This window comes from Lissotriton helveticus, chromosome 4_1 (assembly GCF_964261635.1).
Source record: "Lissotriton helveticus chromosome 4_1, aLisHel1.1, whole genome shotgun sequence".
NCBI classification, from domain to species: Eukaryota; Metazoa; Chordata; class Amphibia; order Caudata; family Salamandridae; genus Lissotriton; species Lissotriton helveticus.
The window spans coordinates 104,817,366-104,843,603 of NC_136063.1; the positions used below are offsets into that span (position 1 = coordinate 104,817,366).

Below are 26,238 nucleotides of genomic sequence, written 5' to 3' on the forward strand. Positions count from 1 at the left end.
ACGTCTGGTGAAGCAGCGTCACTGCAGAGCTTTTGATGACCTCTTGGCGCTCCTATGGAAAACTGGTAAGTGCTACAAACTCCTGACCAGTGGCACAACTGTCTCTAAAACTATCATGCAGTGAACGACTATGCTGGTTCTTACAACCAATCGCAAACCCACACTTTGACTCCGCGTATACTCACCCAATGAACAAAAAACAATTCTGTCCCTAGTTGTAGTTACACAGCCTCTCTACAGTGACCTCGTTTTGCCACCACCAATACATTGTTTCCTTCTACTTCTGGCTTCTGCTGCCGAGTAGTGGGGGCGGGTCAGGGGGTGTCATGTGAGTCCGGGGACGCAGCAGTGCTGGAAGGCACAGAGCGCGTCCGATACAAAGAAAGTGAAAGTACAGTATGCCACGCTGTTAAAAAGTACGAAATCAGTGTCTGTAAGTTCTTTTTGGTGATCTGCGCATAAGAAAACAAAAATGCGGCCACCACTTTACATATTTAGCATGGTGTGCACGCTATTATTAAAGTGAAAGCAGGCCTGACCCGCTGTCAACAATTAAAAACAATGAACAAAAGAAAAGCACGCCCGCCATTATGAAACTATGGACGCAAAGCCTAGCGCGTGCGTCTGTGTGTGTGCGGTGGGGTGGGGTGGGGGGTTCAGGGTTACAGGCATCAGAGCCGGGAATGCACAGATATATAGTGGAAGGCTACAGAGCAGACTGGTGAAGCCGATAAGACGTGTGGCGCTGGGGAAGCGGGAGCGGTGAGCGGGCACAGTGCTGTTTTTAAACAAGCCCGTCAGAGGTCCGTGAACTCTGCTGCTTCTGTCTTTTTTCTGCTGCACAATAAATATTGACGCACGAGGAGCGAGGCTACGACTGAAAAAAGAATGTTGTCGCCGTGTGCTGCTCTTGTAGGCATGAAGGCACCGTGAAAACGTGCAGAGCAAAAACAGCGAGTTAAGTAGGAAACCGTGAGCTAACTAACCTCTACAATACTGGCGTGGTCTTTGGCTCGCACACTCCCTCGCGAAAGTGAAAGCGTGGGAGAGCGCGAGAAAAGACGTGCGCACTCACCGCCCATGTCTGCTAAAGCGCGCGTTCACACCCATTGTCTGCAATGGGTTTTTAAGCTCGTGCACATCTACTGTCCCACTTCGCAGCCTACACAGCGACAATAAGACTCGCTTCGCGAGCAGCGCTATGCGCTGCGTCGCGAGGCGAGACCTAAAAATGAAATACAGTGTATAGTTAATGAGAGCAGACCGCTTGGATCTCTCAAATTATCCTAAAAGTATTTATTTTGTCCCTTTTTTGTCTTCATGATGAAAAATCTAGCCATTGTAGCCTAGGTGTATAGGATGCAAAATCTGCCTCTTAGGTTTGTTTGCGGGCCTTCCTGAAGAAAGGCGAAACTCTACACTTACGAAGATATAGTGAACAACTGCTCCGGGATTCCAGCATCTGAGCCCGACTATTCAGTGCTTATGACTATAACCGAAATTCCCCTACGAGAGAATAGGAGTTACAGGTAAGAATACCTTCCGTACCTGTAACAGTCAATTTACAGCTTGTAGTGCAGTAGATTCAGATGCATCCTCCAACCTCCTCCATTTCTTCTTTTGGGAGAATACATTACCTCTAAATGCCAATTTGAAAGCTGGATTGCAGCACTGTAGCTCAAAAAGATGAAAATGTGTGAAGAGAAAAAGAAAATGCAGCCTGATAGCATTCCAATGTGAAGGAATAAAGAGAGCTATCCCTTTAAGAGTACATGATAATCTCAACCCACAGTGCACCCTACTAGCAGTTTACTTCAGTGTCAGTTCGTTTTTTCCATCACGTGAGCAGGACTTTCAGAGCACATGTGAGGTTCTTAACCTCAGTTTTCCACAAATATCAACATGTTTTATAGATTTAAAATCTTCACTCTACATTTTTAGTCCTGTTGAGTGGCATCAAAGATCCAGATTCTTGAGAAGAATTTTGCTCAAAATGCCTTCTCTTTTTCAAAAGTGCCTTTGTGTTGCAGAAGCAAGCACGCAACCAAAAGGCCAAGTGGTGAAAACATGTGACTTCTGCAGTTAGATGTCAAGATGCACACTTACAGACAGTAGGTACCAGGACAAGCGTCCTTATGGACAAAATATAAAAAGAGGAAGAACCAAAGAAAAAGAGAAGATGGGATAAGTATTTGTCTTATGCCCCCTCTAACAAACTGCCTGGCGATAAAGAGTCCCACGGAGGTAGATCTAAAGAAAGGTCATCATTAAAAATATGTCAACGTCACTCTTGACGCCATTCGGGTGCAGTGTCTAAGATATCACGGTGAATGTCGAGGGCATTGGCCCCAATCTGTTCATCATTTGACAATGAGGAAAGAACCGTGGGCACCAAAAGTGCATTCTATTTAATCAAAGACCACTAAACATTCTACCTCAAGAATTTTGTCTGCGAGCCAACTACATTGGCCAGCATACCACCATTGATGTTGAGGAACCTACAGTTCTAGCCAAGTTTGTCGGAATCACCTTCTCTGTCTATAACTTTGAGGCTATGTTCATTTTCACTCACCACATTTATCTTCACCTCAGATGAATGGATATTAGCCTAGGTTTTCTACTACATTAACTGATAAACCTGTAACGAAAGCAGAGACTTTATCGAGTTACGCCAGACCCTTGTCCTCTGCCAATCAGGCCATTAACACCCATCCTAACCATTTGAGGATCCACTGCAAGAGCCTCTATAATGGCTAAACCAAGAACGGTTTCAAGGCAAACATCAATATGTTCGAGGCATGTGGGCTGCTGAATTTATATCTAGAAAAGGGGGTGGTGATGAACAGAGTGCCTGAATTAAGCAAACCACTCTTACCCAGTCCAAAGATCAGGGCTTGATCCATCACCGTTTTTTAGCTCACTGCACCATCCCAGCTCAGAACTTGGCTATATGCAAATTAGTCTGTTCCTGTCCCAGTGCATGATGGGAACAGGGCAAACCAAACTACCAAGCCAATTCTTATACTGGGAAGGAAACAAGCTTCCGGGGACCGGTTTCTGCCATTTCAGGCGTCTTCGGCCCGGCTTGCTTGAATCCTGATGGTGCAATGAGCAAGGGACTCACATCTGAGTATACCCTTCCACGCTTATGGTGGACAAAATGATTCAGAAAAGGGGGTGGTGATGAACAGAGTGCCTGAATTAAGCAGACCACTCTTACCCAGTCCAAAGATCAGGGCTTGATCCATCACCGTTTTTTAGCTCACTGCACCATCCCAGCTCAGAACTTGGCTATATGCAAATTAGTCTGTTCCTGTCCCAGTGCATGATGGGAACAGGGCAAACCAAATTACCAAGCCAATTCTTATACTGGGAAGGAAACAAGCTTCCGGGGACCGGTTTCTGCCATGCACTGGGCCAGGGACAGACTAATTTGCATATAGCCAGGTTCTGAGCTGGGATGGGGCAGTGAGCTAAATAACGGTGATGGATCAAGCCCTGATCTTTGGACTGGGTAAGAGTGGTCTGCTTAATTCAGACACTCTGTTCATCACCACCCCCTTTTCTGAATCGTTTTTGGCCACTATAGGTGTGGCAGGGTATACTCAGACATGAGTCCCTTGCTCACTGCTCCATCAGGATTCAAGCAAGCCGGGCCGATGAGGCTGAAATGCCAGAAACCGGTCCCCGGTAGCTTGTATCCTTTCTGGTGAAGAATTGGCTTGGTAGTTTGGTCTGCCCTGTTCCTATGATGCACTGGGCCAGGGACAGACTAATTTGCATATAGCCAGGTTCTGAGCTGGGATGGGGCAGTGAGCTAAATAACGGTGATGGATCAAGCCCTGATCTTTGGACTGGGTAAGAGTGGTCTGCTTAATTCAGACACTCTGTTCATCACCACCCCCTTTTCTGAATCGTTTTTGGCCACTATAGGTGTGGCAGGGTATACTCAGACATGAGTCCCTTGCTCACTGCTCCATCAGGATTCAAGCAAGCCGGGCCGATGAGGCTGAAATGCCAGAAACCGGTCCCCGGTAGCTTGTATCCTTTCTGGTGAAGAATTGGCTTGGTAGTTTGGTCTGCCCTGTTCCTATGATGCACTGGGCCAGGGACAGACTAATTTGCATATAGCCAGGTTCTGAGCTGGGATGGGGCAGTGAGCTAAATAACGGTGATGGATCAAGCCCTGATCTTTGGACTGGGTAAGAGTGGTCTGCTTAATTCAGACACTCTGTTCATCACCACCCCCTTTTCTGAATCGTTTTTGGCCACTATAGGTGTGGCAGGGTATACTCAGACATGAGTCCCTTGCTCACTGCTCCATCAGGATTCAAGCAAGCCGGGCCGATGAGGCTGAAATGCCAGAAACCGGTCCCCGGTAGCTTGTATCCTTTCTGGTGAAGAATTGGCTTGGTAGTTTGGTCTGCCCTGTTCCCATGATGCACTGGGCCAGGGACAGACTAATTTGCATATAGCCAGGTTCTGAGCTGGGATGGGGCAGTGAGCTAAATAACGGTGATGGATCAAGCCCTGATCTTTGGACTGGGTAAGAGTGGTCTGCTTAATTCAGACACTCTGTTCATCACCACCCCCTTTTCTGAATCGTTTTTGGCCACTATAGGTGTGGCAGGGTATACTCAGACATGAGTCCCTTGCTCACTGCTCCATCAGGATTCAAGCAAGCCGGGCCGATGAGGCTGAAATGCCAGAAACCGGTCCCCGGTAGCTTGTATCCTTTCTGGTGAAGAATTGGCTTGGTAGTTTGGTCTGCCCTGTTCCCATGATGCACTGGGCCAGGGACAGACTAATTTGCATATAGCCAGGTTCTGAGCTGGGATAGGGCAGTGAGCTAAATAACGGTGATGGATCAAGCCCTGATCTTTGGACTGGGTAAGAGTGGTCTGCTTAATTCAGACACTCTGTTCATCACCACCCCCTTTTCTGAATCGTTTTTGGCCACTATAGGTGTGACAGGGTATACTCAGACATGAGTCCTTTGCTCACTGCTCCATCAGGATTCAAGTAAGCCGGGCCGATGAGGCTGAAATGCCAGAAACCGGTCCCCGGTAGCTTGTATCCTTTCTGGTGAAGAATTGGCTTGGTAGTTTGGTCTGCCCTGTTCCCATGATGCACTGGGCCAGGGACAGACTAATTTGCATATAGCCAGGTTCTGAGCTGGGATGGGGCAGTGAGCTAAATAACGGTGATGGATCAAGCCCTGATCTTTGGACTGGGTAAGAGTGGTCTGCTTAATTCAGACACTCTGTTCATCACCACCCCCTTTTCTGAATCGAATTTATATCTATGCATAGATCGCCGCCTAGTGTTGGGTCCGGATGATTGCACATTGTTGTCCTGGAAGAGTCTTCGAAGTATCACGAGATAGGTGGCTCCTCCCCTGGACTACAGTGCGCATGGGCATCCCCTCCATGCTCAGATTGTTTTTTTCCGCCATTGGGTTCGGATGTACTGTCTGCGACCACAGAGGACTCCACTTCATACACTCCAAAGTTCCCTGCGGCTTCTCATTGTAGATATTCTCCAGCGGACACCATCGCTATCAAGCGGTCTTGGTAAGAGGGTTGCTAAATAAAATATTCCTTTATTATACAGTTTCACGTTACTTTGTTACTGGTTTTCATTGTGTATGACCTAGCATAGTGGAGTCTATGTAAGCGAGAAATTGACGTGTGTTTGTGTCTTTAATGGGATGTTTTTAATACCTATGGGGTGTAAATTATTACAAAGGCTGCATTATTGTGATGTTAGTCTGATTCTATGTTTGAATCTGGCTCTTTGCATTCGTCTGAAACAAACAAGCACTTAGCTACCCCAATATGGGCAGAAACAGGTACTCCTGCTTTGATCTATTTTGTGCTATTTTATATGGACACATGTTAATGTCGACCATGAAGGCATGATAATGAGATGAAGTATGAATTAATTCTGTGGCTATCTGTTTATTTATGGTAATACCTGTTGTGTACCACACTTAAAATGTCATAAAACGCTAAATAAAGGATTGCAAAGCTGTTAGGTCTGGCTTCCTTATAGTGCCTGCACTCACAGGCACCACTCCAGGCTTATGTGTGTGCAGAGAATGTGGGCCATTTTGAAATGTGTGTGCATGTCGGACAACATGTTGAATGTGTGTATATCTGTGCAAGCATATATGCTTTGAGTGTTGTTGGTCTTCCAAGTAATCTGTCTTTATCAATGATTTAGTACTCATCTTCATATTTGACCATGAATCTCTCAAACCAGTGAACATAAGGAAAACTGCAGCCAACTTATGGCACCGTCCATCCTGATAAGTGCTGTCCATTAACAAGATAAAGCGATCAGGTTTTATCAAAGAAGACTGAGTATTTTTCATTCCCAACTCTAAATGAAGAGGGATCCACAGGGTATGTTTTAGGAGGTAGCACAGGAGAGGTTATTTGCTGCAGGGGTGATGCACCAACATTTCATTAGTTTACACTTCTGTAATTCACAGGACAAGACCCCAATCAATCCAAGTGCATGATAAGTATTCAAAGTATGTCACAACGTCAAGACTGGAATTATCCTATTTAAATAACCCTGTTGGGAATAGGAATACTCCACAGACATAAACCTATGTTTGCCTTCATCGGGCTCTCCATGTTTAAGTTGCTAGCATCTCCGAAAGTCAAGAAGTTATCTCTGTAGAGCATTCTTAGATCTAGACAGTGTTCTGTACATACAGAAGGCCTCCAATCAGAATATGTGCACTGTTGCTGTCCATTTTGTATCTATTCAGTCTCTGAGGGAGCTTAAACTGCTGCTGTGTGAGAAGTTTGTACTGCTACTGCAAATTCTCTAATGGTATTTGTGCCATAGCGAAGCTTGAGAAAGTCAATAGGTAATCTTCTATATATCTTCTTGCTTGAAACAGTCAGAGAGTAATGAAGAAAAACCAGTCCATTTCCAGCAAGGAGTTGCTGTAGACCTGCGAGATCTCATCATGAAGATGGAGCGAGAGGTGAGCATGTAGTATAATAACTTGTATGTTACTGTAACTGGAACTGAGAAATGATCTGATATGTCACAAATGGGTGATAGCATTTTGCCAACTTTACTTGATGAATCTCGTATTTTTATCATGATGTGCATCTTTGTTTTGATGCTCTAAGGCTAAACTAAACTGTTGTATTTTGCAGAGGAGATTGCTGAAAGAGCGTGTTAGAAATGCAAATGGAAAAACAGATCTAAATAAAAATAGCCACTTTCCTTTTGACTTGCTATAGACTTTGAGACATTATCAGTTTTCTCTTGAGAGTTAAAGATGCTATTGCAGAGGGGCAGGTAGTGGTGTTAGCACCCTATTAGTCAGTTCATTTTCTTCCTATATACATAGCTGAACAGAGAGCAAAATATAAAAGGTGTATAACTGATCGCGCTGTCATAGATCTTCCTTATGTAACCCAGTACATAATTGTTTTCTCCTAATCTTAATCGAACAAAAGGAGCTTTGACACAGGCGTGTCCACCATGAAGTTCTCCCACCCCTGGTTTCTATGATTGATTTACATTTTGTTAGAAAATATCTGATCTGATAATGTTGGGCATCTGGAACAGCATCCACATATCCATCAGGACCTCACCAGCACTGCTCAAATTTATGAAAGCGTTGAACATGCACAGTGCATTAAACCCCCCCAAACCAGCTACCTTTCCGATCACTTGTTGAGTTGTGCTTATCTTTGAATGTGTTCAGCGCTCTGTTCTATTTTGGCTAGGTTTGCGCTATAGAAATGCTGCATACATAAATACAGTGTCCCTTGCATAGGGTACAGTCATGTTCTCTTGCCCTGAGTGCTTGACTGCGTGTACCCTGTGCCCTGATTTTTCATTTTAGCCCTGGTGCCACTGTAATGTATTTATTTAAAAGAATACTAATTTGGAAGGAAGCCCAAATGTAGACCTACTGCTGAGTCTCTAGGATGTAAAACTCCAAGCATTACTAAATGTATACAAAAGAGCAGATAGTTTTGAGGCTGCAAGGATGATGAGTGAATAATTCCAAAGCAAAGTTTTTTTTACTATTAGTTTCTATCTTCATTCAATCTTTTTAGTTCCAACATGCATTCAATCTTATTGAATGTTTCAAAGTCAAAGGGTCTAATCCAACACATTTCACAACAGGTAGTTATTGTGTCTTCATCAGGGCTTTACAAAATGACAACGTTTTTTGCAACAACAGAGGCATTATAGAATTCAAGGTTTTAGAAATAATTTCTCATGCAGAGTGACAGGAATGAATAATATACCGCCATTTTATTAAACATCAAATAATTACTCACAAGATGTGGATTGTGAAGGTCCTTAATATGTCTTATATGGATGCCAGAGGTAAGGAAGAATAGGATGAATACATCGGATCCAAGTAGGATCAAAAATTGCCCATTTAACCGAATTTGTTTTTGGATGACATAGCCCGGTTTCATGTCATGTGGAGAGATGAGCAAAGAAGTTTGGTCTTCCAATAGCTTTGATGGAGAAGCAATGGTTTCTTTATGACTTTAAGGAACAGTCACACAAAGCCATATTCTGAAAATCTAATCTTATTCCAACAACTGCAAGATACGTTTCACCATTGTCAAGTAATTCCCCAAAACAACAGCGCAACCCAAATCATCACTCCTACACAAGAAGTCTGCAACAACTTCTCCAACTGCTTCCACGAAAAAATGTCCAAGATCTATATTTTCTTCAAAACACAGCCACCCCCCATTGACCTTCCCAGCCTGCTAACCCCCTTAACCAAATACTTCCAACTGACAGCGTGGAACCCTCTATCCATCGAGGACACTGCAGCAATAATGAAGACTGTCCACTCGGGTGCTCCCACATACTCATGCCTCCACCATAGCTACAACCTGGGAAGAGCTATAATCAGCACTGCGCTCACTTCCATCAACACCTCCCTCATCACAACCGCCTTCCCAGATAGCTGGAAACACACCGAAGTCACCTCCCTCCTCAAAAAAAAAACCTCAGCTGATCCAGAAGTACTCAGCAACAATCATCTCGCTATTCCCCCTTCCCAGCCAAAATAATTGAGAAGACCATCAACAGTCTGCTCTCTGACCACCTAGAATGCCACAAACTCCTGTGCAAATCGCACTTAGGATTCTGAAACCACCACAGGTCTGAAACTGCCCACATCGCTGCCACAACGACATACACACCATCCTCGATCGTGGACAGACTGCCACACTCATCTCCAGACTACAAACAGCAGGAATACAAGGACCAGCACTTAGAGATAGGTTCCTTCCTCTCCAGAAGAACACCACAAGCCAGGCTCTCACTGTTCACATCAGAACCCAAGGACCTAATCTGCGTAGTCCCACAGGGGTCATCACTCAGGCCCACACTTTGCAACATGTACATAACTCCTCTGGCAAACATCATCAGATGCTATAGAATCAACATCATCTGCTATGCTAACGACACCCAACTCCAGCTCTGCCAAGTATCAGGCGTTAGATTAACACATTTCAGTGTGGTGTTCCGCATCACTGCACTGAAATATGAAGTCATGCATATTAGCACCTGTGCTCACTAAGCCACTGGAGTCAAGCTTTCCTGGCTGAAGACGGCTGATAGCCAGAAACCGGTTTTAGGATGCTTGATTCCGGTCCAGGAAAGACCTGGCTTAGCAGTTCGGGCTGGACTGTTCCCAAGAGGCACAGGGTCAAGACTGATTTGCATATGGCCATGTTTGAACTGGGGTGGCTTGGTGAGCAAAATAACGATGGATTAAACTCAGATCTGTGACTAGGGGTGAATGTTTTGCCATTGTGTAACATTCCGTCCATGATCTTGTGTGTTTTGCTGACTGTCAAGTGCTGCAGCCCCAGCGCTGGCTTTGACTATAACACTAGTTGAGTCAGTGGCACAGGCAAGCAGCACGTGGTGCACGCTGCTCAGGCAACAATGTAACACTGGAGGATTGATTAAGATTCAATCACTGCGCAGCGGGGAGGCATAAGATACATTTCATTGACGTGAAGTCGGTGCCTGGCAATTGGTACTACTGAGACTGTTGAGTGAGGTCAGAAATTGGTGTGAGTTCAGTTAGACTCACAATTATTGGGCGAGTGGGTCCTTACGAATTCTGTTGCCCTACAATGAGATGAGCAAGGGACAATTGAATTCAGAATGGTCTGTGGCCAGGCTGCTGTTGATGAGCTTGTGCATTCCGCATGGCCCACTTCATGACCAACACCGGCGCCACCCAGCCGGGCCCACCGCGGCCGGCAGGCTCATGGAACGACACGGTTGCTGGACTCGCACTGCTGTGCCCTGGTGGTTCGTTCAAGGCCTCAGTGGGAGCAGCGGGACCCCTTACTGCAGCTGAATCAGCCCGAGTGAGCCTGTTGCAGGCGGCCGGCACAGAGAGACGCAAGCCAGGTGGTTGGCCTGCGCGAGGAAATGCAGCTGCTGTCGCTGGCTGCCGGTGGGCTGCTGCTGCCATTAAATTCAATCAAGTAAGTGTGTGCCTAGCTCTGAAGTCAAGGTCATACATTTAAATCATTAATAAAGTTTCAAATGTGGTTCAGCTTGCCTTTACGGTCATCCGCCAAGTTCAATGCACACACAACACCTTCACCCGCACACAGCCATACACAGACTTCACTACAGACAGTAGACGACCCAAACGACCCCTGTCTCTGGTTGAGAATTGATGATGTAAGTAATATTTCTTTGCTGGCCTAGACACAGTGCCACTTCTCGTGGATGGAGAGGAGTGGCACAGCAGCCAGAGCGGTTGACTCCGGAGGGCGGGGCTCAAGATTCGATCCATGGCAGCAGCTCAGCTAATCATGTGATTATCTGAGTCTCCCCAGCCGTCCCCAGTGCCTTGAAACCCTTAAGGGGGTGATGTGTTTGCACTTTACAAATACTAATCCCACTATAATCTTCTACATAATTTTCCACATGCATCATGCACATTAAAAACAATTGTGCATTTAATTCATGGACATCCGCGTGCACTACAGTGCGCAGTCTCACTCTTAACGGTCTACGTAGACGAGTCAATTTCTGATATTTGTTTCCCAAGGTCTTCATTGCTTGATTTTGCTCTTGAGAAAGGGTCACACATTGTCTTTGAAATGTCACTCATAATTGCACTGAAATTATGAAAATGTCACACATAGCAATCTGAAACCTTGGCAGCTATGCAGCTCTCTCTCAGGCAACTCTGTCAACACTAAGCTAAACTTTACAAATTGCACGACTAGCAAGGTCAATTGCATGAAAGAAAATTGCCTCCAACTCAACACCGACAAATCTGATGTGCTGATCTTTAGAAATAAGAGCTCACCTTGGGACTTCACCTGGTAGCCCGCTGATTTTGGAGCTGCACCCACCTCAACTGACCACCCTAAGAACCTAGGTCTTACCCTGGACACCAACTTCACCTTCAAGTCCCAGGTCAATGTCGTCACCTCCTCATGCTTCCACATCCTCTGCATGTTATGTAAACCGTCAAGTGGCTCCCAGTGGATGCCAGTCATTCATTCATTCAAACGAGCTTTATTCGATTTCATGTAATAAAATCATAAAAGCATAGATGCATATAAAAACAAACTCATCTAAAAACGTCTATATACATCAATCAGCTAGATTGCAATGATAATTTCAGACATTACTTTCCATCATATAAATCATAGTTAAAAAAGTTAACAGGCAAGCAGTCCCCGAAATACAAAAATTATTTACTTTCCTCGTTTATATCACATTCTTTAAAAACCTTGCCATAGAGCCAATACAATAGAAGCTATCCAGCATCTGCAAACAGATGAAGGCAGGCTGACATTGTCTCCATCCTCCCCTTTTTAATAAAGGTTTTAACCACCTTTGCCTCTCTGTAAGGTAAAATTTACAAAATAAAACCACGTGAATCGTACTTTGTTGCGATACGTTGTCACACGGACAGTCGCATCATTTCCTTGACCAATCATATATATTTGGATATGAAACCAAATGATGAAGAATTCCGAATCTGAATCAGGTCAGGAGATATCTTTCGTATCTGCTCGGTACATATTGCAAGTATGGTTGGATGCTACATGTGGTTATAATCTGCTGATGGTTAATCACAGTTGATTTATTCAAGGCAAGGGCAAGCCTGTTATCCTCTAAATGTGCCATGATGATCCCTTTAAACTCTTTACTTTTGATGACCTGTAGGGAATCGGGCACAAAAAATATTCAGGTTGGCCGATGTCATACATAAAATCTTCCACGTATTTTAGCCATGGAATTTTACGGGTATTGCCTAGCTTTATAGCATCCCTCATTATTTCCCTATTTAGTGTAGCATTCTCCGTGGTCCAGATTCTGTGCCATAGGAGAACTGGCTGGGCCCTAATCAAATTAGAAATGTATGAGACTCCCAGCTCAGAATGGCAGTTAAATACAGATGCGCTATTTGGGAAGCTCAGTAAAGACCTCAAAAAAGCATTTTTAGTACGCTGGATTGGGGTACAGTCTTGAAAGCCCCAAATTCCTGCCCAATAAAGGGCTATACTTGCGCATTTTGCACGGTAAATCCTCAACATGATTTGCAAGGGCCTTTTCCCCAGCTTTTTAGAAAAATTTAAAGCGGCCGCTATAGACCTCATGTATAAAGGTTCCTTGCCTTAACCGCTGGTGCACAGGAACCTGTCCTCTCAAAAAGAACGGCCAAATAATTAAATGAGTTAGTGGTTTCGACTTCACTTCCCCCTGCCTGGAATTTTCTTTGGGTGTTCTTAATTGAACCACAGGACATGATAAAACTTTTCTTGGCGTTTAATCTCAGGCCGAGCCTCTCCATAAAAGAGGAATAAAAGGAAAGTGCCCTCTGCAATTCAATTTGACTGCGGGCCATAAGAACAGCATCATTGGCGCAAAGAAGGGAGGCAATAGGACGAGAATTTACATAAGGCGGGTCCCTAGTATGTGGCACCAACTCCTGGTTCGAGGCATGTGGGCTGCTGAATTTATATCTGTGCATAGATCGCCGCCTAGTATTGGGTCCGGATGATTGCACATTGTTGTCCTGGAAGAGTCTTTGAAGTATCACGAGATAGGTGGCTCCTCCCTCAGACTACAGTGCGCATGGGCATCCTCTCCATCCCCAGATTGTTTTTCTCCGCCATTGGGTTCGGATGTACTTTCCTACTCTCCAAGTTCAGAATCAAGAAAAACTTTTCAAAAGGCCAAAAGGCCTTCGGATCCGTCGGTATTGTTCAGCGCTCGGTGCTGATACACTTTTTACAACTTTGTTGCACTCCGGTCGTCGAATCGGGCCGTGAGGCCTTCTTGACACCACGTGGACCGACCGTCGATGGAACAAAGTCCATTCAAGTACTGCCCGCAGTGCAACTCGAAGTTCCCACACACAGACAAGCATCCAGTGTGCAATAAATGCCTGTCTCCAGATCACAATGAAGATAGTTGCCTAGCCTTTGCCCAGTTCCGATCGAAAAAGACTATTCGGAATCGACGGGCGTCGAGGCAAGAAATGCAACGGTCGGCGCCTGAGCCCGATAACATCTTCGACGATGAGGAAGACCTAGCGAGCGCCGAAGACTCGGATCAAGACGAAAGACAATACTCGGAGCCCGACTCCGAATATTTCCTCGAAGAGGGAGAACTAATCGTCGATCTCGAGGAATATGATCAGGACATCGTAGCAGTTGAAGACGGCTCCGATGACGACGAGGGGCGAACCGTGAGTACACCGCCCCATATAGACACTACACCTCTATCAGAGACTCAGGTCGAGGCATCGCCAGCAGTCCTTAGCCGAGATCAACATCCTCGTTCTACAGCCCCGCCATACCGCCCGGCTAAGAACATACCAAAAGAGCCCTCTGAGACACAACATACGACATCGGTTCCATCTAAACTGAAACTAGTCGACAATACAGTCTTCTGACCGAATTACGTCGAACCGAAGGTAACTAAGCCGAAAGGCGTCGACCCGAAGGCCACAGTACCAATACAACCTTCGAAACCAAAGACCGTCGAGTCGACATCGAAGACCAAAGCAGTCTAGTCGAAGTCGAAGGCCGTTGAGTCAACCTCGAAGCCAAAACACGTTGATTCGACACAAAAACAAAAGCACGTCGAATCGACCCCCCAAGAAGCACGTCGAATCGAGCAAAGCAGCCTCAGGTATCGACAAGGGGAAAAAAACGGTCGCCGAGAGCACAAGGCCTACGCCCAAAACTACCGTCGAACCGAAAGTGAAACCAAAGGTGGACGAAAGAAAATCGGTCGAGCCGAAGCCCATCGAACCGAAAAAGGGCATCGAGTCAAAACCGCAGGCTCCAAAAAAACCTAAAGACACTGTCGAACCGACAAAACCGCTCGGTCGAAAACAGGTTGTGAAGCCAGCCAAAGACGTTCAACCGACAAAACCTGTCGAAAAACAGCCTAAACCGATCCAACCACCAAAACCGGTCTAAGCCACAAAAAGCATCGACCCGAAGAGACAAAAACCAAAGGTTACAGCACCAAAACCAAGGACTGTGGAAGAGAAGCTTATTCATCCAGATCCCTCCACAGAAGACCAGTCAAAACTCTATATTGACCCAAAGACTGGTAAAGTGACTCTTTATACCAAAAAGAAAAGACCTCTGCCAACTGAAGACCTTTCCAGAATCGCCCTAAAGAAAAAGAGACTGTGCTACCGCTCCTATATTCTTTGAACCTATCAGTCCAGTTATGCCTACTACTCCCTATGCCCCAACCTCACCTGGACGCTCTGACTACAACCCAGATGAAGATCAGGACGCAGATGTAGGGTTTGGTTTTCCACAAAACCCACTTGCAGAGCCAAACAGGAGGAGAACAAGACACTGAAGGGATTCTGCCCATTACAGACCCTGCAGTATACCCCACTAAGCCATCACCCACAGAGGATACAGTAGCATTTAATTCACTACTGGATAGAGCAGCAACCTACCACAATGTAGATATGCACTCTGATGCTATTCAGGAAGACTTCCTCTTTAATGCACTAACAACATCTGAGAGACACGTTAAAACACTCCCAATGTTAAAAGGGGTATTAAAACATGCAAGTGACATTTTTAAGGACACTGATAGAGCACGGGTCATAAACCCTAGAATTGAGAAAAAATATAGGGCTGCACCTATAGATCCTACATACATCAAAGGGCAGCTACCCCTAGATTCCTTAGTGGTATCCAACACACCTAAGCGTGCAAACTCCCAAACTACTGGAGAAGCCGCTCCTCCAGACAACGAGTCTAAAATCTTTGAGGCATCAGGCAAGAGAGTGGCGGCTCAGGCAGCAAACTCATGGAGAATAGCCAATACACAGGCCTTGCTGGCCAGATATGATAGGGCGCACTACGACAGTTTAGAAGAAATTCTCCAACACTTACCTGATCCCTACAAACAGCAGGCAGATGAACTTATACAAGAGGGAAAGCTCATCACCAATGCCTCAATTAAATGTGCCCTAGACGCGGCTGACACAGCTGCCAGATCCATCAATACAAGCGTGCTGCTAAGGCGCCATGCATGGCTTCGCATATCAGGCTTTAAAAATGAAGTCCAATCGACAATTCTTATTCAGCCAATCAACCCAGACGTTTTATTTGGTCCAGCAGTTGATTCAATTCTGGACAAAATGAAAAAGGATGCAGAAACTGCAAAGTCTATGGGAGCTCTTCAGTCCTAACAACACCGGGGCTCCTTTCGTCGCTCCAATTATAGAGGAGGAGCGCGAGGGACATCACAGCAATCCTCCAACTAGAAAAGTAACACACAATCCACATATAACAAAAACCCCAGCATGGGTGGATATCGAGGAAACAATACCAAGGGAAGAGGTCGTGGAGGCACTGCTAATAGATCCTCCACTAACACCAAGCAGTGACTTCTTGGCACTACCCCCAGACCACATAACACCAGTCGGGGGAAGAATACAACAATTTCTGCCAGTCTGGTTAAATATCACCACAGACAAGTGGGTCAGGCAAATTATCCAACATGGCTATTGCCTCAAACTCATATCCACACCACCCAACATACCACCCGTGCACCGTCCAATGTCACAGGAACATATAACGCTACTACAGCAAGAGGTCATCACTATGCTGCAAAAGGGGGCCATAGAATCAGTCCCACTACACCATCAAGGAACAGGAGTATACTCCCTATACTTCCTTATTCCAAAAAAGGACGGGTCTCTCGGGCCAATATTGGACCTCGGGCCCCTCAACCTGTACATTTTGTCTGAGCATTTCCACATGCTCACTCTCCAGCAAGTCTTACCATTGCATCGCCAGGGAGACTTCCTAGCAACTCTAGACCTCAAAGACGCATACTTTCATATACCAATACACCCTGCTCACAGAAAGTATTTGAGGTTCACCATTCAAGGACAACACTACCAGTTCAAGGTCCTACCATTTGGGGTGACAACAGCTCCAAGAGTGTTCACCAAATGTCTAGCTACAGTGGCAGCACATCTCAGAAGGCAACACATCCATGTGTACCCTTATCTGGACGACTGGCTAATACACGCGCCAACAGCCCAGCAATGTGCCGACCACATGTCAAAGACCATACATCTCCTGCACAGTTTAGGATTCTCACTAAACTTCCCAAAATCACATCTACAACCCTCCCACGTCCAACAGTACCTGGGAGCAACAATAGATACACTGGCAGCAAAAGCATATCCCAACACAACACGGGTCGAGGGAATGCAAACGTTGATACAAAGGTTCAGACCCCAACACTCACTACCAGCTCGAGTGTTTTTGCAGCTAATAGGCATGATGGCCTCGTGCATATTCATAGTCCCTCATGCCAGACTACATATGCGTCCTCTACAAGAATGCCTAGCAAGGCAGTGGAACCAGGCTCACGGGCAATTAAAGGACCTAGTGTTGGTGACCAGTTGGGCATACAACTCTCTGCATTGGTGGAATCCACAAAACCTTTCAAGGGACGACTGTTCCAAGAGCCTGTCCCACAAATAGTCTTGACCGCAGATGCATCCCTAGTAGGATGGGGAGCCCATGTCCTACACTACACAGTACAGGGACTCTGGACTGTACAGCAAAAGAAAATGCATATCAACCTTCTGGAGTTGATGGCCATCTTTCTAGCCCTAAAAGCTTTCACAACACACTTATGCAACAAAGCTGTATTGATCCGGACGGACAACAAGACAGCTATGTATTACATTCAAAAACAGGATGGAACACACTCCCCACAGTTGTCGCACCTAGCTCAAGCAATGTGGAAATGGGCCATTCAGAGGAACATTTTTCTCAAGGCAGAACACCTCCCAGGCAAGGACAATCAAGTTGCCGACCTACTAAGCAGGCACAGCCAACAGATGCACGAATGGGAAATTCACCCCAAAGTGCTCCAACCATTCTTCCGGAAGTGGGAACACCCGGAGATAGACCTGTTTGCCACAAGCGAAAACGCAAAATGCCAGTACTTTGCCGCCAGGTTCCCACATCCGCAGTCGCAGGGCAATGCGATATGGATGAACTGGTCAGGCAAATTTGTGTACGCTTTTCCCCCAGCTCCATTAATACCGCTAGTGGCAAGCAAAGTGCGCCAACATTCTCGAACGCTAATCCTAGTTGCTCACACGTGGGCGAGCAACCGTGGTACACAACATTCCTAGAACTGTCAGTGGTGCCTCATCAAAGACTGCAACTCACACCCAGTCTTCTAACTCAGAACCATGGCGAAATTCAACACCCAGACCCGCAACAGCTGAACCTGGCGATCTGGCTCCTAAAATCCTAGAGTTTGGATACCTCAACTTGCCTCCAGACTGCATGAATATTATCAAAGAGGCAAGGAAACCCAGTACCAGACCATGTTATGCAGCAAAGTGGAAACGTTTCGTCATTTGCTGTATTAACAATGACATTAACCCACTTGATGCTTCCACTCAAAACATCATTTGCTACCTATTGCACCTACAACGTTGCAATTTAGCCTATTCATCCATCAGGATACATCTAGCTGCGTTAGCAGCATATCTGCAAAACAGGCAACACCTTTCACTATTTAGGGTGCCAGCAATTAAAGCATTTATGGAAGGACCTAAGGGGTAATTCCTCTAAGACACCCACCTTCACCAGTCTGGAATCTAAACGTTGTTTTAACCAGACTAATGGGACCACCTTTTGAACCACTACACTCCTGCGAACTACAATTTCTTACTTGGAAGGTGGCTTTCCTCATTGCCATTACTTCGCTTCGAAGAGTTAGCGAGCTGCAAGCCCTAACTATTCAAGAGCCATTCATTCAAGTACATGCAAATAGAGTAGTTCTTAGAACAAACCCTAAATTCATGCCAAAGGTGGTATCCCATTTCCATATAAATCAAACTATAGAACTGCCAGTGTTCTTTCAGAACCCACAGACAGTAGCCGAGAGGGCCTTGCATACCCTAGATGTCAAAAGAGCTCTGCTATATTACATAGACAGAACTAAGACATTTCGGAAAACAAAACAATTGTTTGTTGCCTTCTCACCACAACACAAGGGTAACCCTATTTCAAAATCAGGTATAGCCAGATGGATAGTTAAGTGCATCCAAATATGTTATTTAAAGGCAAAACACACCTTAACAGTCCCCCCTAGGGCGCATTCCACACGCAAGCTAGGGGCATCCATGGCTTTCCTGGGAAACATTCCTTTACACGGAATTTGTAGAGCAGCCACATGGTCAACCACACATACATTTACTTTCGGAGTCTTCCGACAATTCGGGATCCGAGTGGGCTAATAGCGAGGAAGATCTGCCTCAGCTGTCCTGCTTCCCTGTTCCCTCGTTAGAGGAATTTGGTATTCTGGCCAATGGCGTTTCCTCAGGGTCACCGCTTGATCCAATGCCTCATAAGATCTGGAAGGCCTTTCAAGATGAGCTATTTCCTCCATTGCACTCTATCTGTTGTCAATCATTGATTACAGCGACAGTCCCAGACAGGAGTGGTGTCAACACACATCCCTGCCTTACGCCTTGTTCAATTTTAAAAGGGGCAGTGCACTCTCCCATACTACCAAAGCGGACTTTTGCCATTGCTCCGGTGTACAAATACTTAAAAAATTGAATTAAAACAGGGTAAACCGTTAGTTCCACTAGCACCCCCATAACCTTTCATGAACTACACAGCCAAAAACTGCTGAGAGGTCTACAAAGGCCAAATAAAACTGCTCGGATTTTGCCTTGGTATATTTACCAATTAAAATACTTAAATTTAAAATCTGCTCGTTTGTGCCTAGACCTGCCCTAACCATATTGGACGTCGCCTAGGATGTCATTTTCTTCGGTCCATGCCTGCAGACGGTCTAAAATTATCCTGCCTGCCACCTTCATCAGAGAGTCCAGCAAAGATATCGGGCGGTAGCAGGCCGGGTCATTTCGGTCTCCCTTTTTGAAAATAGGGACTATAATTGATTCGAACCGAACCATGTTTTTAAAAAAAAAAAAATGTATAAACTTTATTTTTGTAATTTTGGTGGTCACACAGTTTACAACAGAAAATGCAGTAACGTCACACAGGTGTGGCACAGGCATATATCACAAGTAATGTACAAAAGGCAAAAGAGAGTACATTTCGACCAATACACATTAGGGTTGGCATAGCCCTCAAGGGGAGCTTGACAGTCAAGTGAAGTTCGTAGCACATTGAATCCCCCCTCCTGCACATCGCAGATCTCAATAGTCTCTAACAATTCAAATGTTCACAGTGGGTTACCAGAGCAGTCTCTTCAGTCAGGCCTAAAGTCGCAGCATGATGTGCGAAGGTGAACCAAACACCAATCGTGTCCCTCCCACCTCCCAACAACAGTATACAGTAGTACCTCGCACAAGCTCAGCATTTTTGTATAGATCCTGATGGTCGGGTGTGATGTTAGGTGGGTGACCCCTCCACAGAGTCTGTAGCTTTCCTAGCAAGGTAACCCCGCAATGGAGCCCAAATGTCACATGGTCTAGAAGCAATCGGCAATAATTCTGAATAAGTATTCAATTGATCTTGACAATATATTAAATCATTCATCCAGTCCTTAAATTTAGGGGCTCTACCTCTGCCCCAGCGACACGCCACCCTCCTTTTGGCCACCAGAAGGGCCAGCGCAATAAATCTGCGATATGTCGCTTGTATGGGCTCTACATAACCCAGTAGCGCCAGAACCGGGGAGGGATGTATTGTAGTGTGTGTCATTTCAGAAAGTGCGTTTATCACCTGAATCCATTATTGGTTTACTGTGTCACACGCCCAGGCGAGATGTAAGAAGTCCGCCCCAGAGGCATGACATCTATCGCAGTCATCCGTTGCTCGTAGCTGAAGTCTGCACATTCGAGCTGGAGTGTAGTATAGACGGTGTATGAATTTATAGTGTATGATTCTGTGTCTACTACTAGCCGAGATGCGTTCTGTGTGTTGTAGGGAGAACATCCACTGCCTGTCCGTGAGAGGGCTATCAAGCTCTTGATCCCACTTGAGTCTAGCGGGCAGAGCCGTGTAGTCCATTTGCGTGTGTACCGCTCTGTAAATTGTCGATACCAATCTATATGGAGCCTCTAGTTGGAGTAGGGTCTGCAAGGGGGCCAACACCACCGGTTCCCGGGGAAAGTCAGGTGTAAGTGCTTTCACACCTTGCCGGAGCCGGATATACAAAAACACTTCAAGTGGAGTGGGCTGCATCTCTTCATATAATTGCTCCATGGTGCGGAACATACCTTCATGGTATAGATCACCCCAGGTCACGATTCGTAATTTGTGTAACAGTGTGCGGAATCCCGGTTCCTGCAATAGGGGCATTTCCGGGTGGTAGCTTAATGGTAACGACGGAGCATATAATACCGTCTGGCCCATTTTAGCCAGTAGTCTGGCCCATGCAGTGGCCGTGCTAAGCACTGTTGTAGGCGTTTTGTCCCTGCCGGAGACCACCGCGTAAAGTGCACCATCTATAGGGATAGGGTGGGCTAACCAGTGTTCCGCGGCTAGTTGGGGCATGTACCTGGGTTGGTGCACCCAAAAATAGGCATAGTGGGCTTGTGCCGCCTGATAGTACAGTTCAAAATTGGGTACTCCGAAGCCTCCGTGTGAGTAGGGGCGTGTTAGGGTGTCCCATTTGAGCCGAGGCGCCTTCCCTCCCCATACTAGCTTGATGAGTTCAGAGCGAAGCTGGCTAAAAAAAGATCTACCCGGGTAAAATGGGACATTCAAAAATAGGTACAATAATTTCGGAAGGATTACCATTTTTATCAGGGAGGCCCTGCCTGCCATCGATAAAGGCTAGGTGATCCAACGCGCCACGTTATCCATTATGCGATCCACGGCAGTGCCATAATTGGCGCGCATAAGTTCATCTCTGTCCTTCTCTATGTGGATCCCAAGATATTTAAAATCACCTTCGCTCCAGGTAAGAGGAAAATCTAGGTCAAACCGCTTAGTGGAAGGTGTAAGCGGAAAGATGCAGGACTTACTCCAATTAATCTGGGCCCCTAACAGTCTACCAAAGCGCACAAATTCTCTGAGGATGGGGTTGAGATTTACGCACGGGTTTCATATGTATAAAGTGATATCATCAGCATACAGGGAGATTAGGATTTGTCGTTGAAAACATCGGAGCGCACTGTCATTATGATGTTGTCTCAGTTTAGTGGCCAGGGGTTCCGTGGCAATCGCAAAAAGGAGGGGTGAAAGGGGGCATCCCTGCCTTGTCCCCCTCGTGATGGGGAAAGTGGCAGACAGTTTACCATTAATAAGGGCTGTGGCCATAGGGCGTTCATACAGGAGTTGAATCCAGGCAATGAAAATCGCCGGGAATCCCATTCTCTCTAATACTCGGAACACATAGTCCCATTCCAGGGAGTCAAACGCCTTGGTGGCGTCAAGAAAGACGGCCGCCATGGGCAGGTCTTCATGCACCGAGTTGAGAACAGAAAAGAAGGTACGCAGATTGTGGGAGGTAGCCCTGCCTGGGACAAATCCAGACTGATCCGGGAGTATTAAATTGGGAAGTAGAAGGCTGATGCGGTTAGCAATGAGTTTGGCTAGCACCGTAACATCGCTGTTCAGTAAGGACAGTAAGGAGTCACACTTATGCGGTGGCTTGCCTGGCTTAAGGAGGCAGACAAGAGCAGTTCTCATTGAGGGCGGTAGGTGGCCCACCTCCAGGGCATCTTCATATACCTCTCGGAGTACAGGGGCCATAAAGTCGATGTAAGTTTTGTAAAATTCTATCGGAATTCCGTCCAATCCCGTGGCTTTCCCTGACTGCATTCCCATAATTGCGGCCCGCACCTCATCTAGCTCAAAAGGCGCACTCAGGAAGGCTCTTTGGGCCTCGCCAAGCCAGCCCAGCGATATGTCTGCTAGATAATCCTGCAATTGCAGTTCCCCTACTCTAGATGAGGTATTTAGTGCGCCATAGTGGGAAACAAAAGAGTTGAGGATTTGTGTCGTGTCCCGAACCACCACCCCATCCGGACCTTCTATTTCAAGTATGATGTTGGGCTCACGCATCAATTTAATCGTGGAGGCTAGAGCCTTTCCAGGCCGGTCGCCTTCACCGTAGCGGCGAGCAGTCCAGTGTTTGCTCCTGAATTTAGATTATCTTGCCGCTTCAGTCGTGTATTCAGAGATTTTTTGTCGAATCGTAAGTAACGTGGAGTCGGATGGAGTAGTGGCCAATGCTGTCTCCAAACCTTTAAGCTCTCTTTCGATAGTACGTATGCGGGAGGTAATTACTTTCAACAACCCTGACCCTTTAGCGATGCAGATCCCCCTTAATGTTACTTTAAATGCATCCCAAATAGTCTCAACATCTTTAACAGAGTCCTTGTTCCTCCTAAAAAATTCTAGGCACTCATCCCGGAGTTCCTCCTGAAACGCGTCGTCTAGTAGTAGTGAGGGGCGCATCCGCCAAGCAGTGGAAGGAGGGCCCAGTTCGGCTGCGCGCAGCGTAATTTTCACAGGGGAGTGATCCGAGTAGGTTCTAGGGAGGTGGTGTGCACAAAGAAGGGACGTGTAGAGGTGGGATGTCAAGAACATATAATCCGGTCTGGCCCATGAGCGCGCCTGCGCGGTGAAGTGGGTGCCTTCCCTGAGTTCTCCATGGAGCTGTCTCCAGGCGTCCACTAAGCTATAATCAGTAATTACCGCGCGCAGTTCCGTACGTGCCTTGGTGTAGTGGTGTGGGGAAGGGTGTGACCTATCTAATGTGGGGTCTAGCGTCGTATTAAAGTCCCCGTCCCCATAATGGCTGCCCATAATTCCGTGAAAAATCTCGGGTCATCTATGTTAGGTCCGTAGCAGCACACCAGGGTGACTGCCGTGTGTCCCAGTCTTCCCCATAGTATACAGTAGCGTCCCTGATCGTCTACTTTGGAGCCAGCCAAGACAAATGGTGTGTTTCGCTTAACCAGAATTGCCGTCCCCCTAGCGTACGTAGAGTAGGAGGAAAATGCAGTTGATTCGAACCATGTTTTAATGAATCCTCTCTCACAACAGGCTTGTAATACTCTTGTAAAAATGGGACCCCAGACCTCCAAGTTTGCTTTGTAGAGGTCTATAGGTATCCTGTCAGGGCCGGCCGCCTTCCCACCTTTAATAGCTTTTACTGCAGCATTGACATCCTGCAACGAGATGTCAAGTTTCATAGGGACGAAAGATTGTTCCGTATTCAGGGACACTAGCCTCTCTGGTGTATCCTCATTGGGTTTCTGTTTTGCATATACACTGGAGAAAAAGTTAATCCAGGTCTGTTCATTTATTGCTAACTCAATGGTTGGTACATCCATTGTGCTTGCAAGAAAGGGAGCATTTACCGCCACCCAAAACTTAGCACTGTCCTTGGACTCTGCAGCATCGATTAGGTACCTCCAAGCTGCATCTTTCAGCTCTTTGATCCTGTGATTCCTAGCTTCTTTGTACGTTTTCCTATATGCTCGAATCACGGTCATGTCTTTCCTCACACTGTAAGGCAGTTTTTTAATTTTTAAGGGTGAGTGTGCAGTTCTTATCAAACCAACCTTTCTTATTGGTGGGCGGGCCTTTAGATTTTTTAAACAAAATATTTCTAACAATCCCTGTAATACTATTAAAAGCAATTAAAACCTCCTTGTGCGTAGGGCTGTCGCTTAAGCATATTAAAATAGGATCTAACGCCTTAGCCACTATTTCAGTACTTAGCTTCGCCGGGTCTCTAGCCCCCCAACGGACAGCATACCCGTTCTTCCTACCCAGAGTAATGTCTTGTAACCATGCTAACTTATCGCCATTTCTCTTCAACGTCCCACTGGGGACTGTTATGTTCACACTCTGGGCCAGGTGGTCACTCATCTCAATAGGATGAGTGTCGTGTCTTTTCACAAGGCCTGCAAATCGATTTGGGATTATAATAAAATCTATAGTCGTATTGGCCCCTCTTCCTATGAAAGTATGTCCAAAATCCACAGCGGGTGTGCACATAAGATTTGAGAAACCCATGTCATTCCTAAACATAGCTTCGTTTAGGAGCTCACTCTTGATGGAATGTTGGAAGTGAAATGATGGATCATCACCGTCCAGGGTTAGTCCACAGTCCTCAGTTCCCACCGCATGGCACAGATTAGTATTACAATCCCCTCCCCAGATAGGTATAATTTCTAAATTTGTCTTTGGTCCTGAATGGGAAATATCTTTACTCAACTTCTCTATTAGGATTTCCAGATTGGTCGTTTCGATATTGTTATAAAAGTTAATCAATTGCAGGGCGTAATTATTATCCAACTGCAATAGGACGGTCTGAAAAAATATTTCAGAACTGACCATCTTACTCCTGTGTGTAACTAATAAATTAGATATATACACACATAGCCCTCCTTTAGACCTACCACTTAATGATTGAATGGCAGGGGTATCGAAAGTCTTGTACCCATTTATGTGGATATTATCAATCGCCCAGGACTCTTGGAGACACAGGACGTCGAAATTCTTAACAAAAGTCAGCCATACTTGATCATTAGCCTTATCCTTTAGGCCTGCCACGTTCCAAAAAAGAATTCTGCATAGACCAGTTTGAATTTTAATCGGGGTTGTAATACCACCTCCATGGATGTGAAATTTACTAGGGGTGACTATACTACCTTCCATCCGTGTCTCTGGAGATGAAGTCTGTAAAATAGTGTCTGTCCCGATGTCCACATTATAGGTGTTAACATGTGGAAATTGACTCCCATTGATTGAAAGTCAATCATTCTCGTCTAGAAAGGAGAGGGGGGCAAACCTATTTGACACAGACACTCTGTAGCTTGACCATTCTTGATTCAATCCCAATTCCCCCTGTGGCCCTGGGTTGTTAACAAAATGTGGTTTATAAAAGAATCCCAACGGCCACACTTGAATGCCAGAGTTAGATATATTGGTGTTATTCAGACGTAAAATGACTTCTCTGACTAGTTGTGGTGAGCCCAAGCATAGAACAATGCAGGCCCCTTCAAATGATGTAGCACTATGTTTGAGGCATGTGGGCTGCGGAATTAATATCTTGTGCATAGATCGCCGCCTAGTGTTGGGTCCGGATGATTGCACTTTGTTGTCCTGGAAGAGTCTTCGAAGTATCACGAGATAGGTGACTCCTCCCCTGGACTACAGTGCGCATGGGCATCTTCTCCATCCTCAGATTGTTTTTTTCCGCCATTGGGTTCGGATGTTATTCCTTTACTCCAACTTCGGAAACGGAAACTAACTACTTTAAAGGCCAAAAGGCCTTCAACTTCGACGGTATTGTTCTCGTTCGGTACTTCTTGACTCGACCAACCTTTCCATCTTGATCTGGTCGTTGACGCGGGCCGTTTGGCCTTTTCGACGCCACGTGGGTTGGCTGCCGAGGGAAAGGAACCCGTTCAAAAGGTGCCCACAATGCCACTCCAAATTCCCGCATACTGACAAGCATACAGTATGCAACAAGTGCTTATCACCAGAGCACAACGAACAGAATTGCCCAGCATGTGCCCAATTCCGTTCGAAGAAGACCACCCGGATTCGACGGGCCGCTAGGCAAGAGATGTAGCGGTCGGTACCGGAACCGGAGAACATCTTCGATGATGAACACGACCTCCCAGAAGCGGCTGACTTGGACCTAGAGATCGTCACCGTCGAGGACCAGTCGGACTCCGACGACGAGATCCCACCGGGGCAAATCGTG

At 46.0% G+C, this 26,238-nt stretch overlaps 1 protein-coding gene across 4 annotated transcripts in view; it reads left to right on the forward strand.

Annotated features, from left to right (window-relative positions):
- The window catches only part of NUGGC (nuclear GTPase, germinal center associated), a 1,180,213-nt gene that overhangs the window by 500,579 nt on the left and 653,396 nt on the right, over positions 1 to 26,238 (forward strand). For all 4 annotated transcript variants that reach the window (XM_078686520.1, XM_078686521.1, XM_078686519.1 and 1 more), the window contains exon 13: positions 6,917 to 7,003. In XM_078686520.1, coding sequence (XP_078542646.1) covers positions 6,917 to 7,003 — 87 coding nt within the window. The remainder of the gene's footprint in view (positions 1 to 6,916; positions 7,004 to 26,238) is intronic.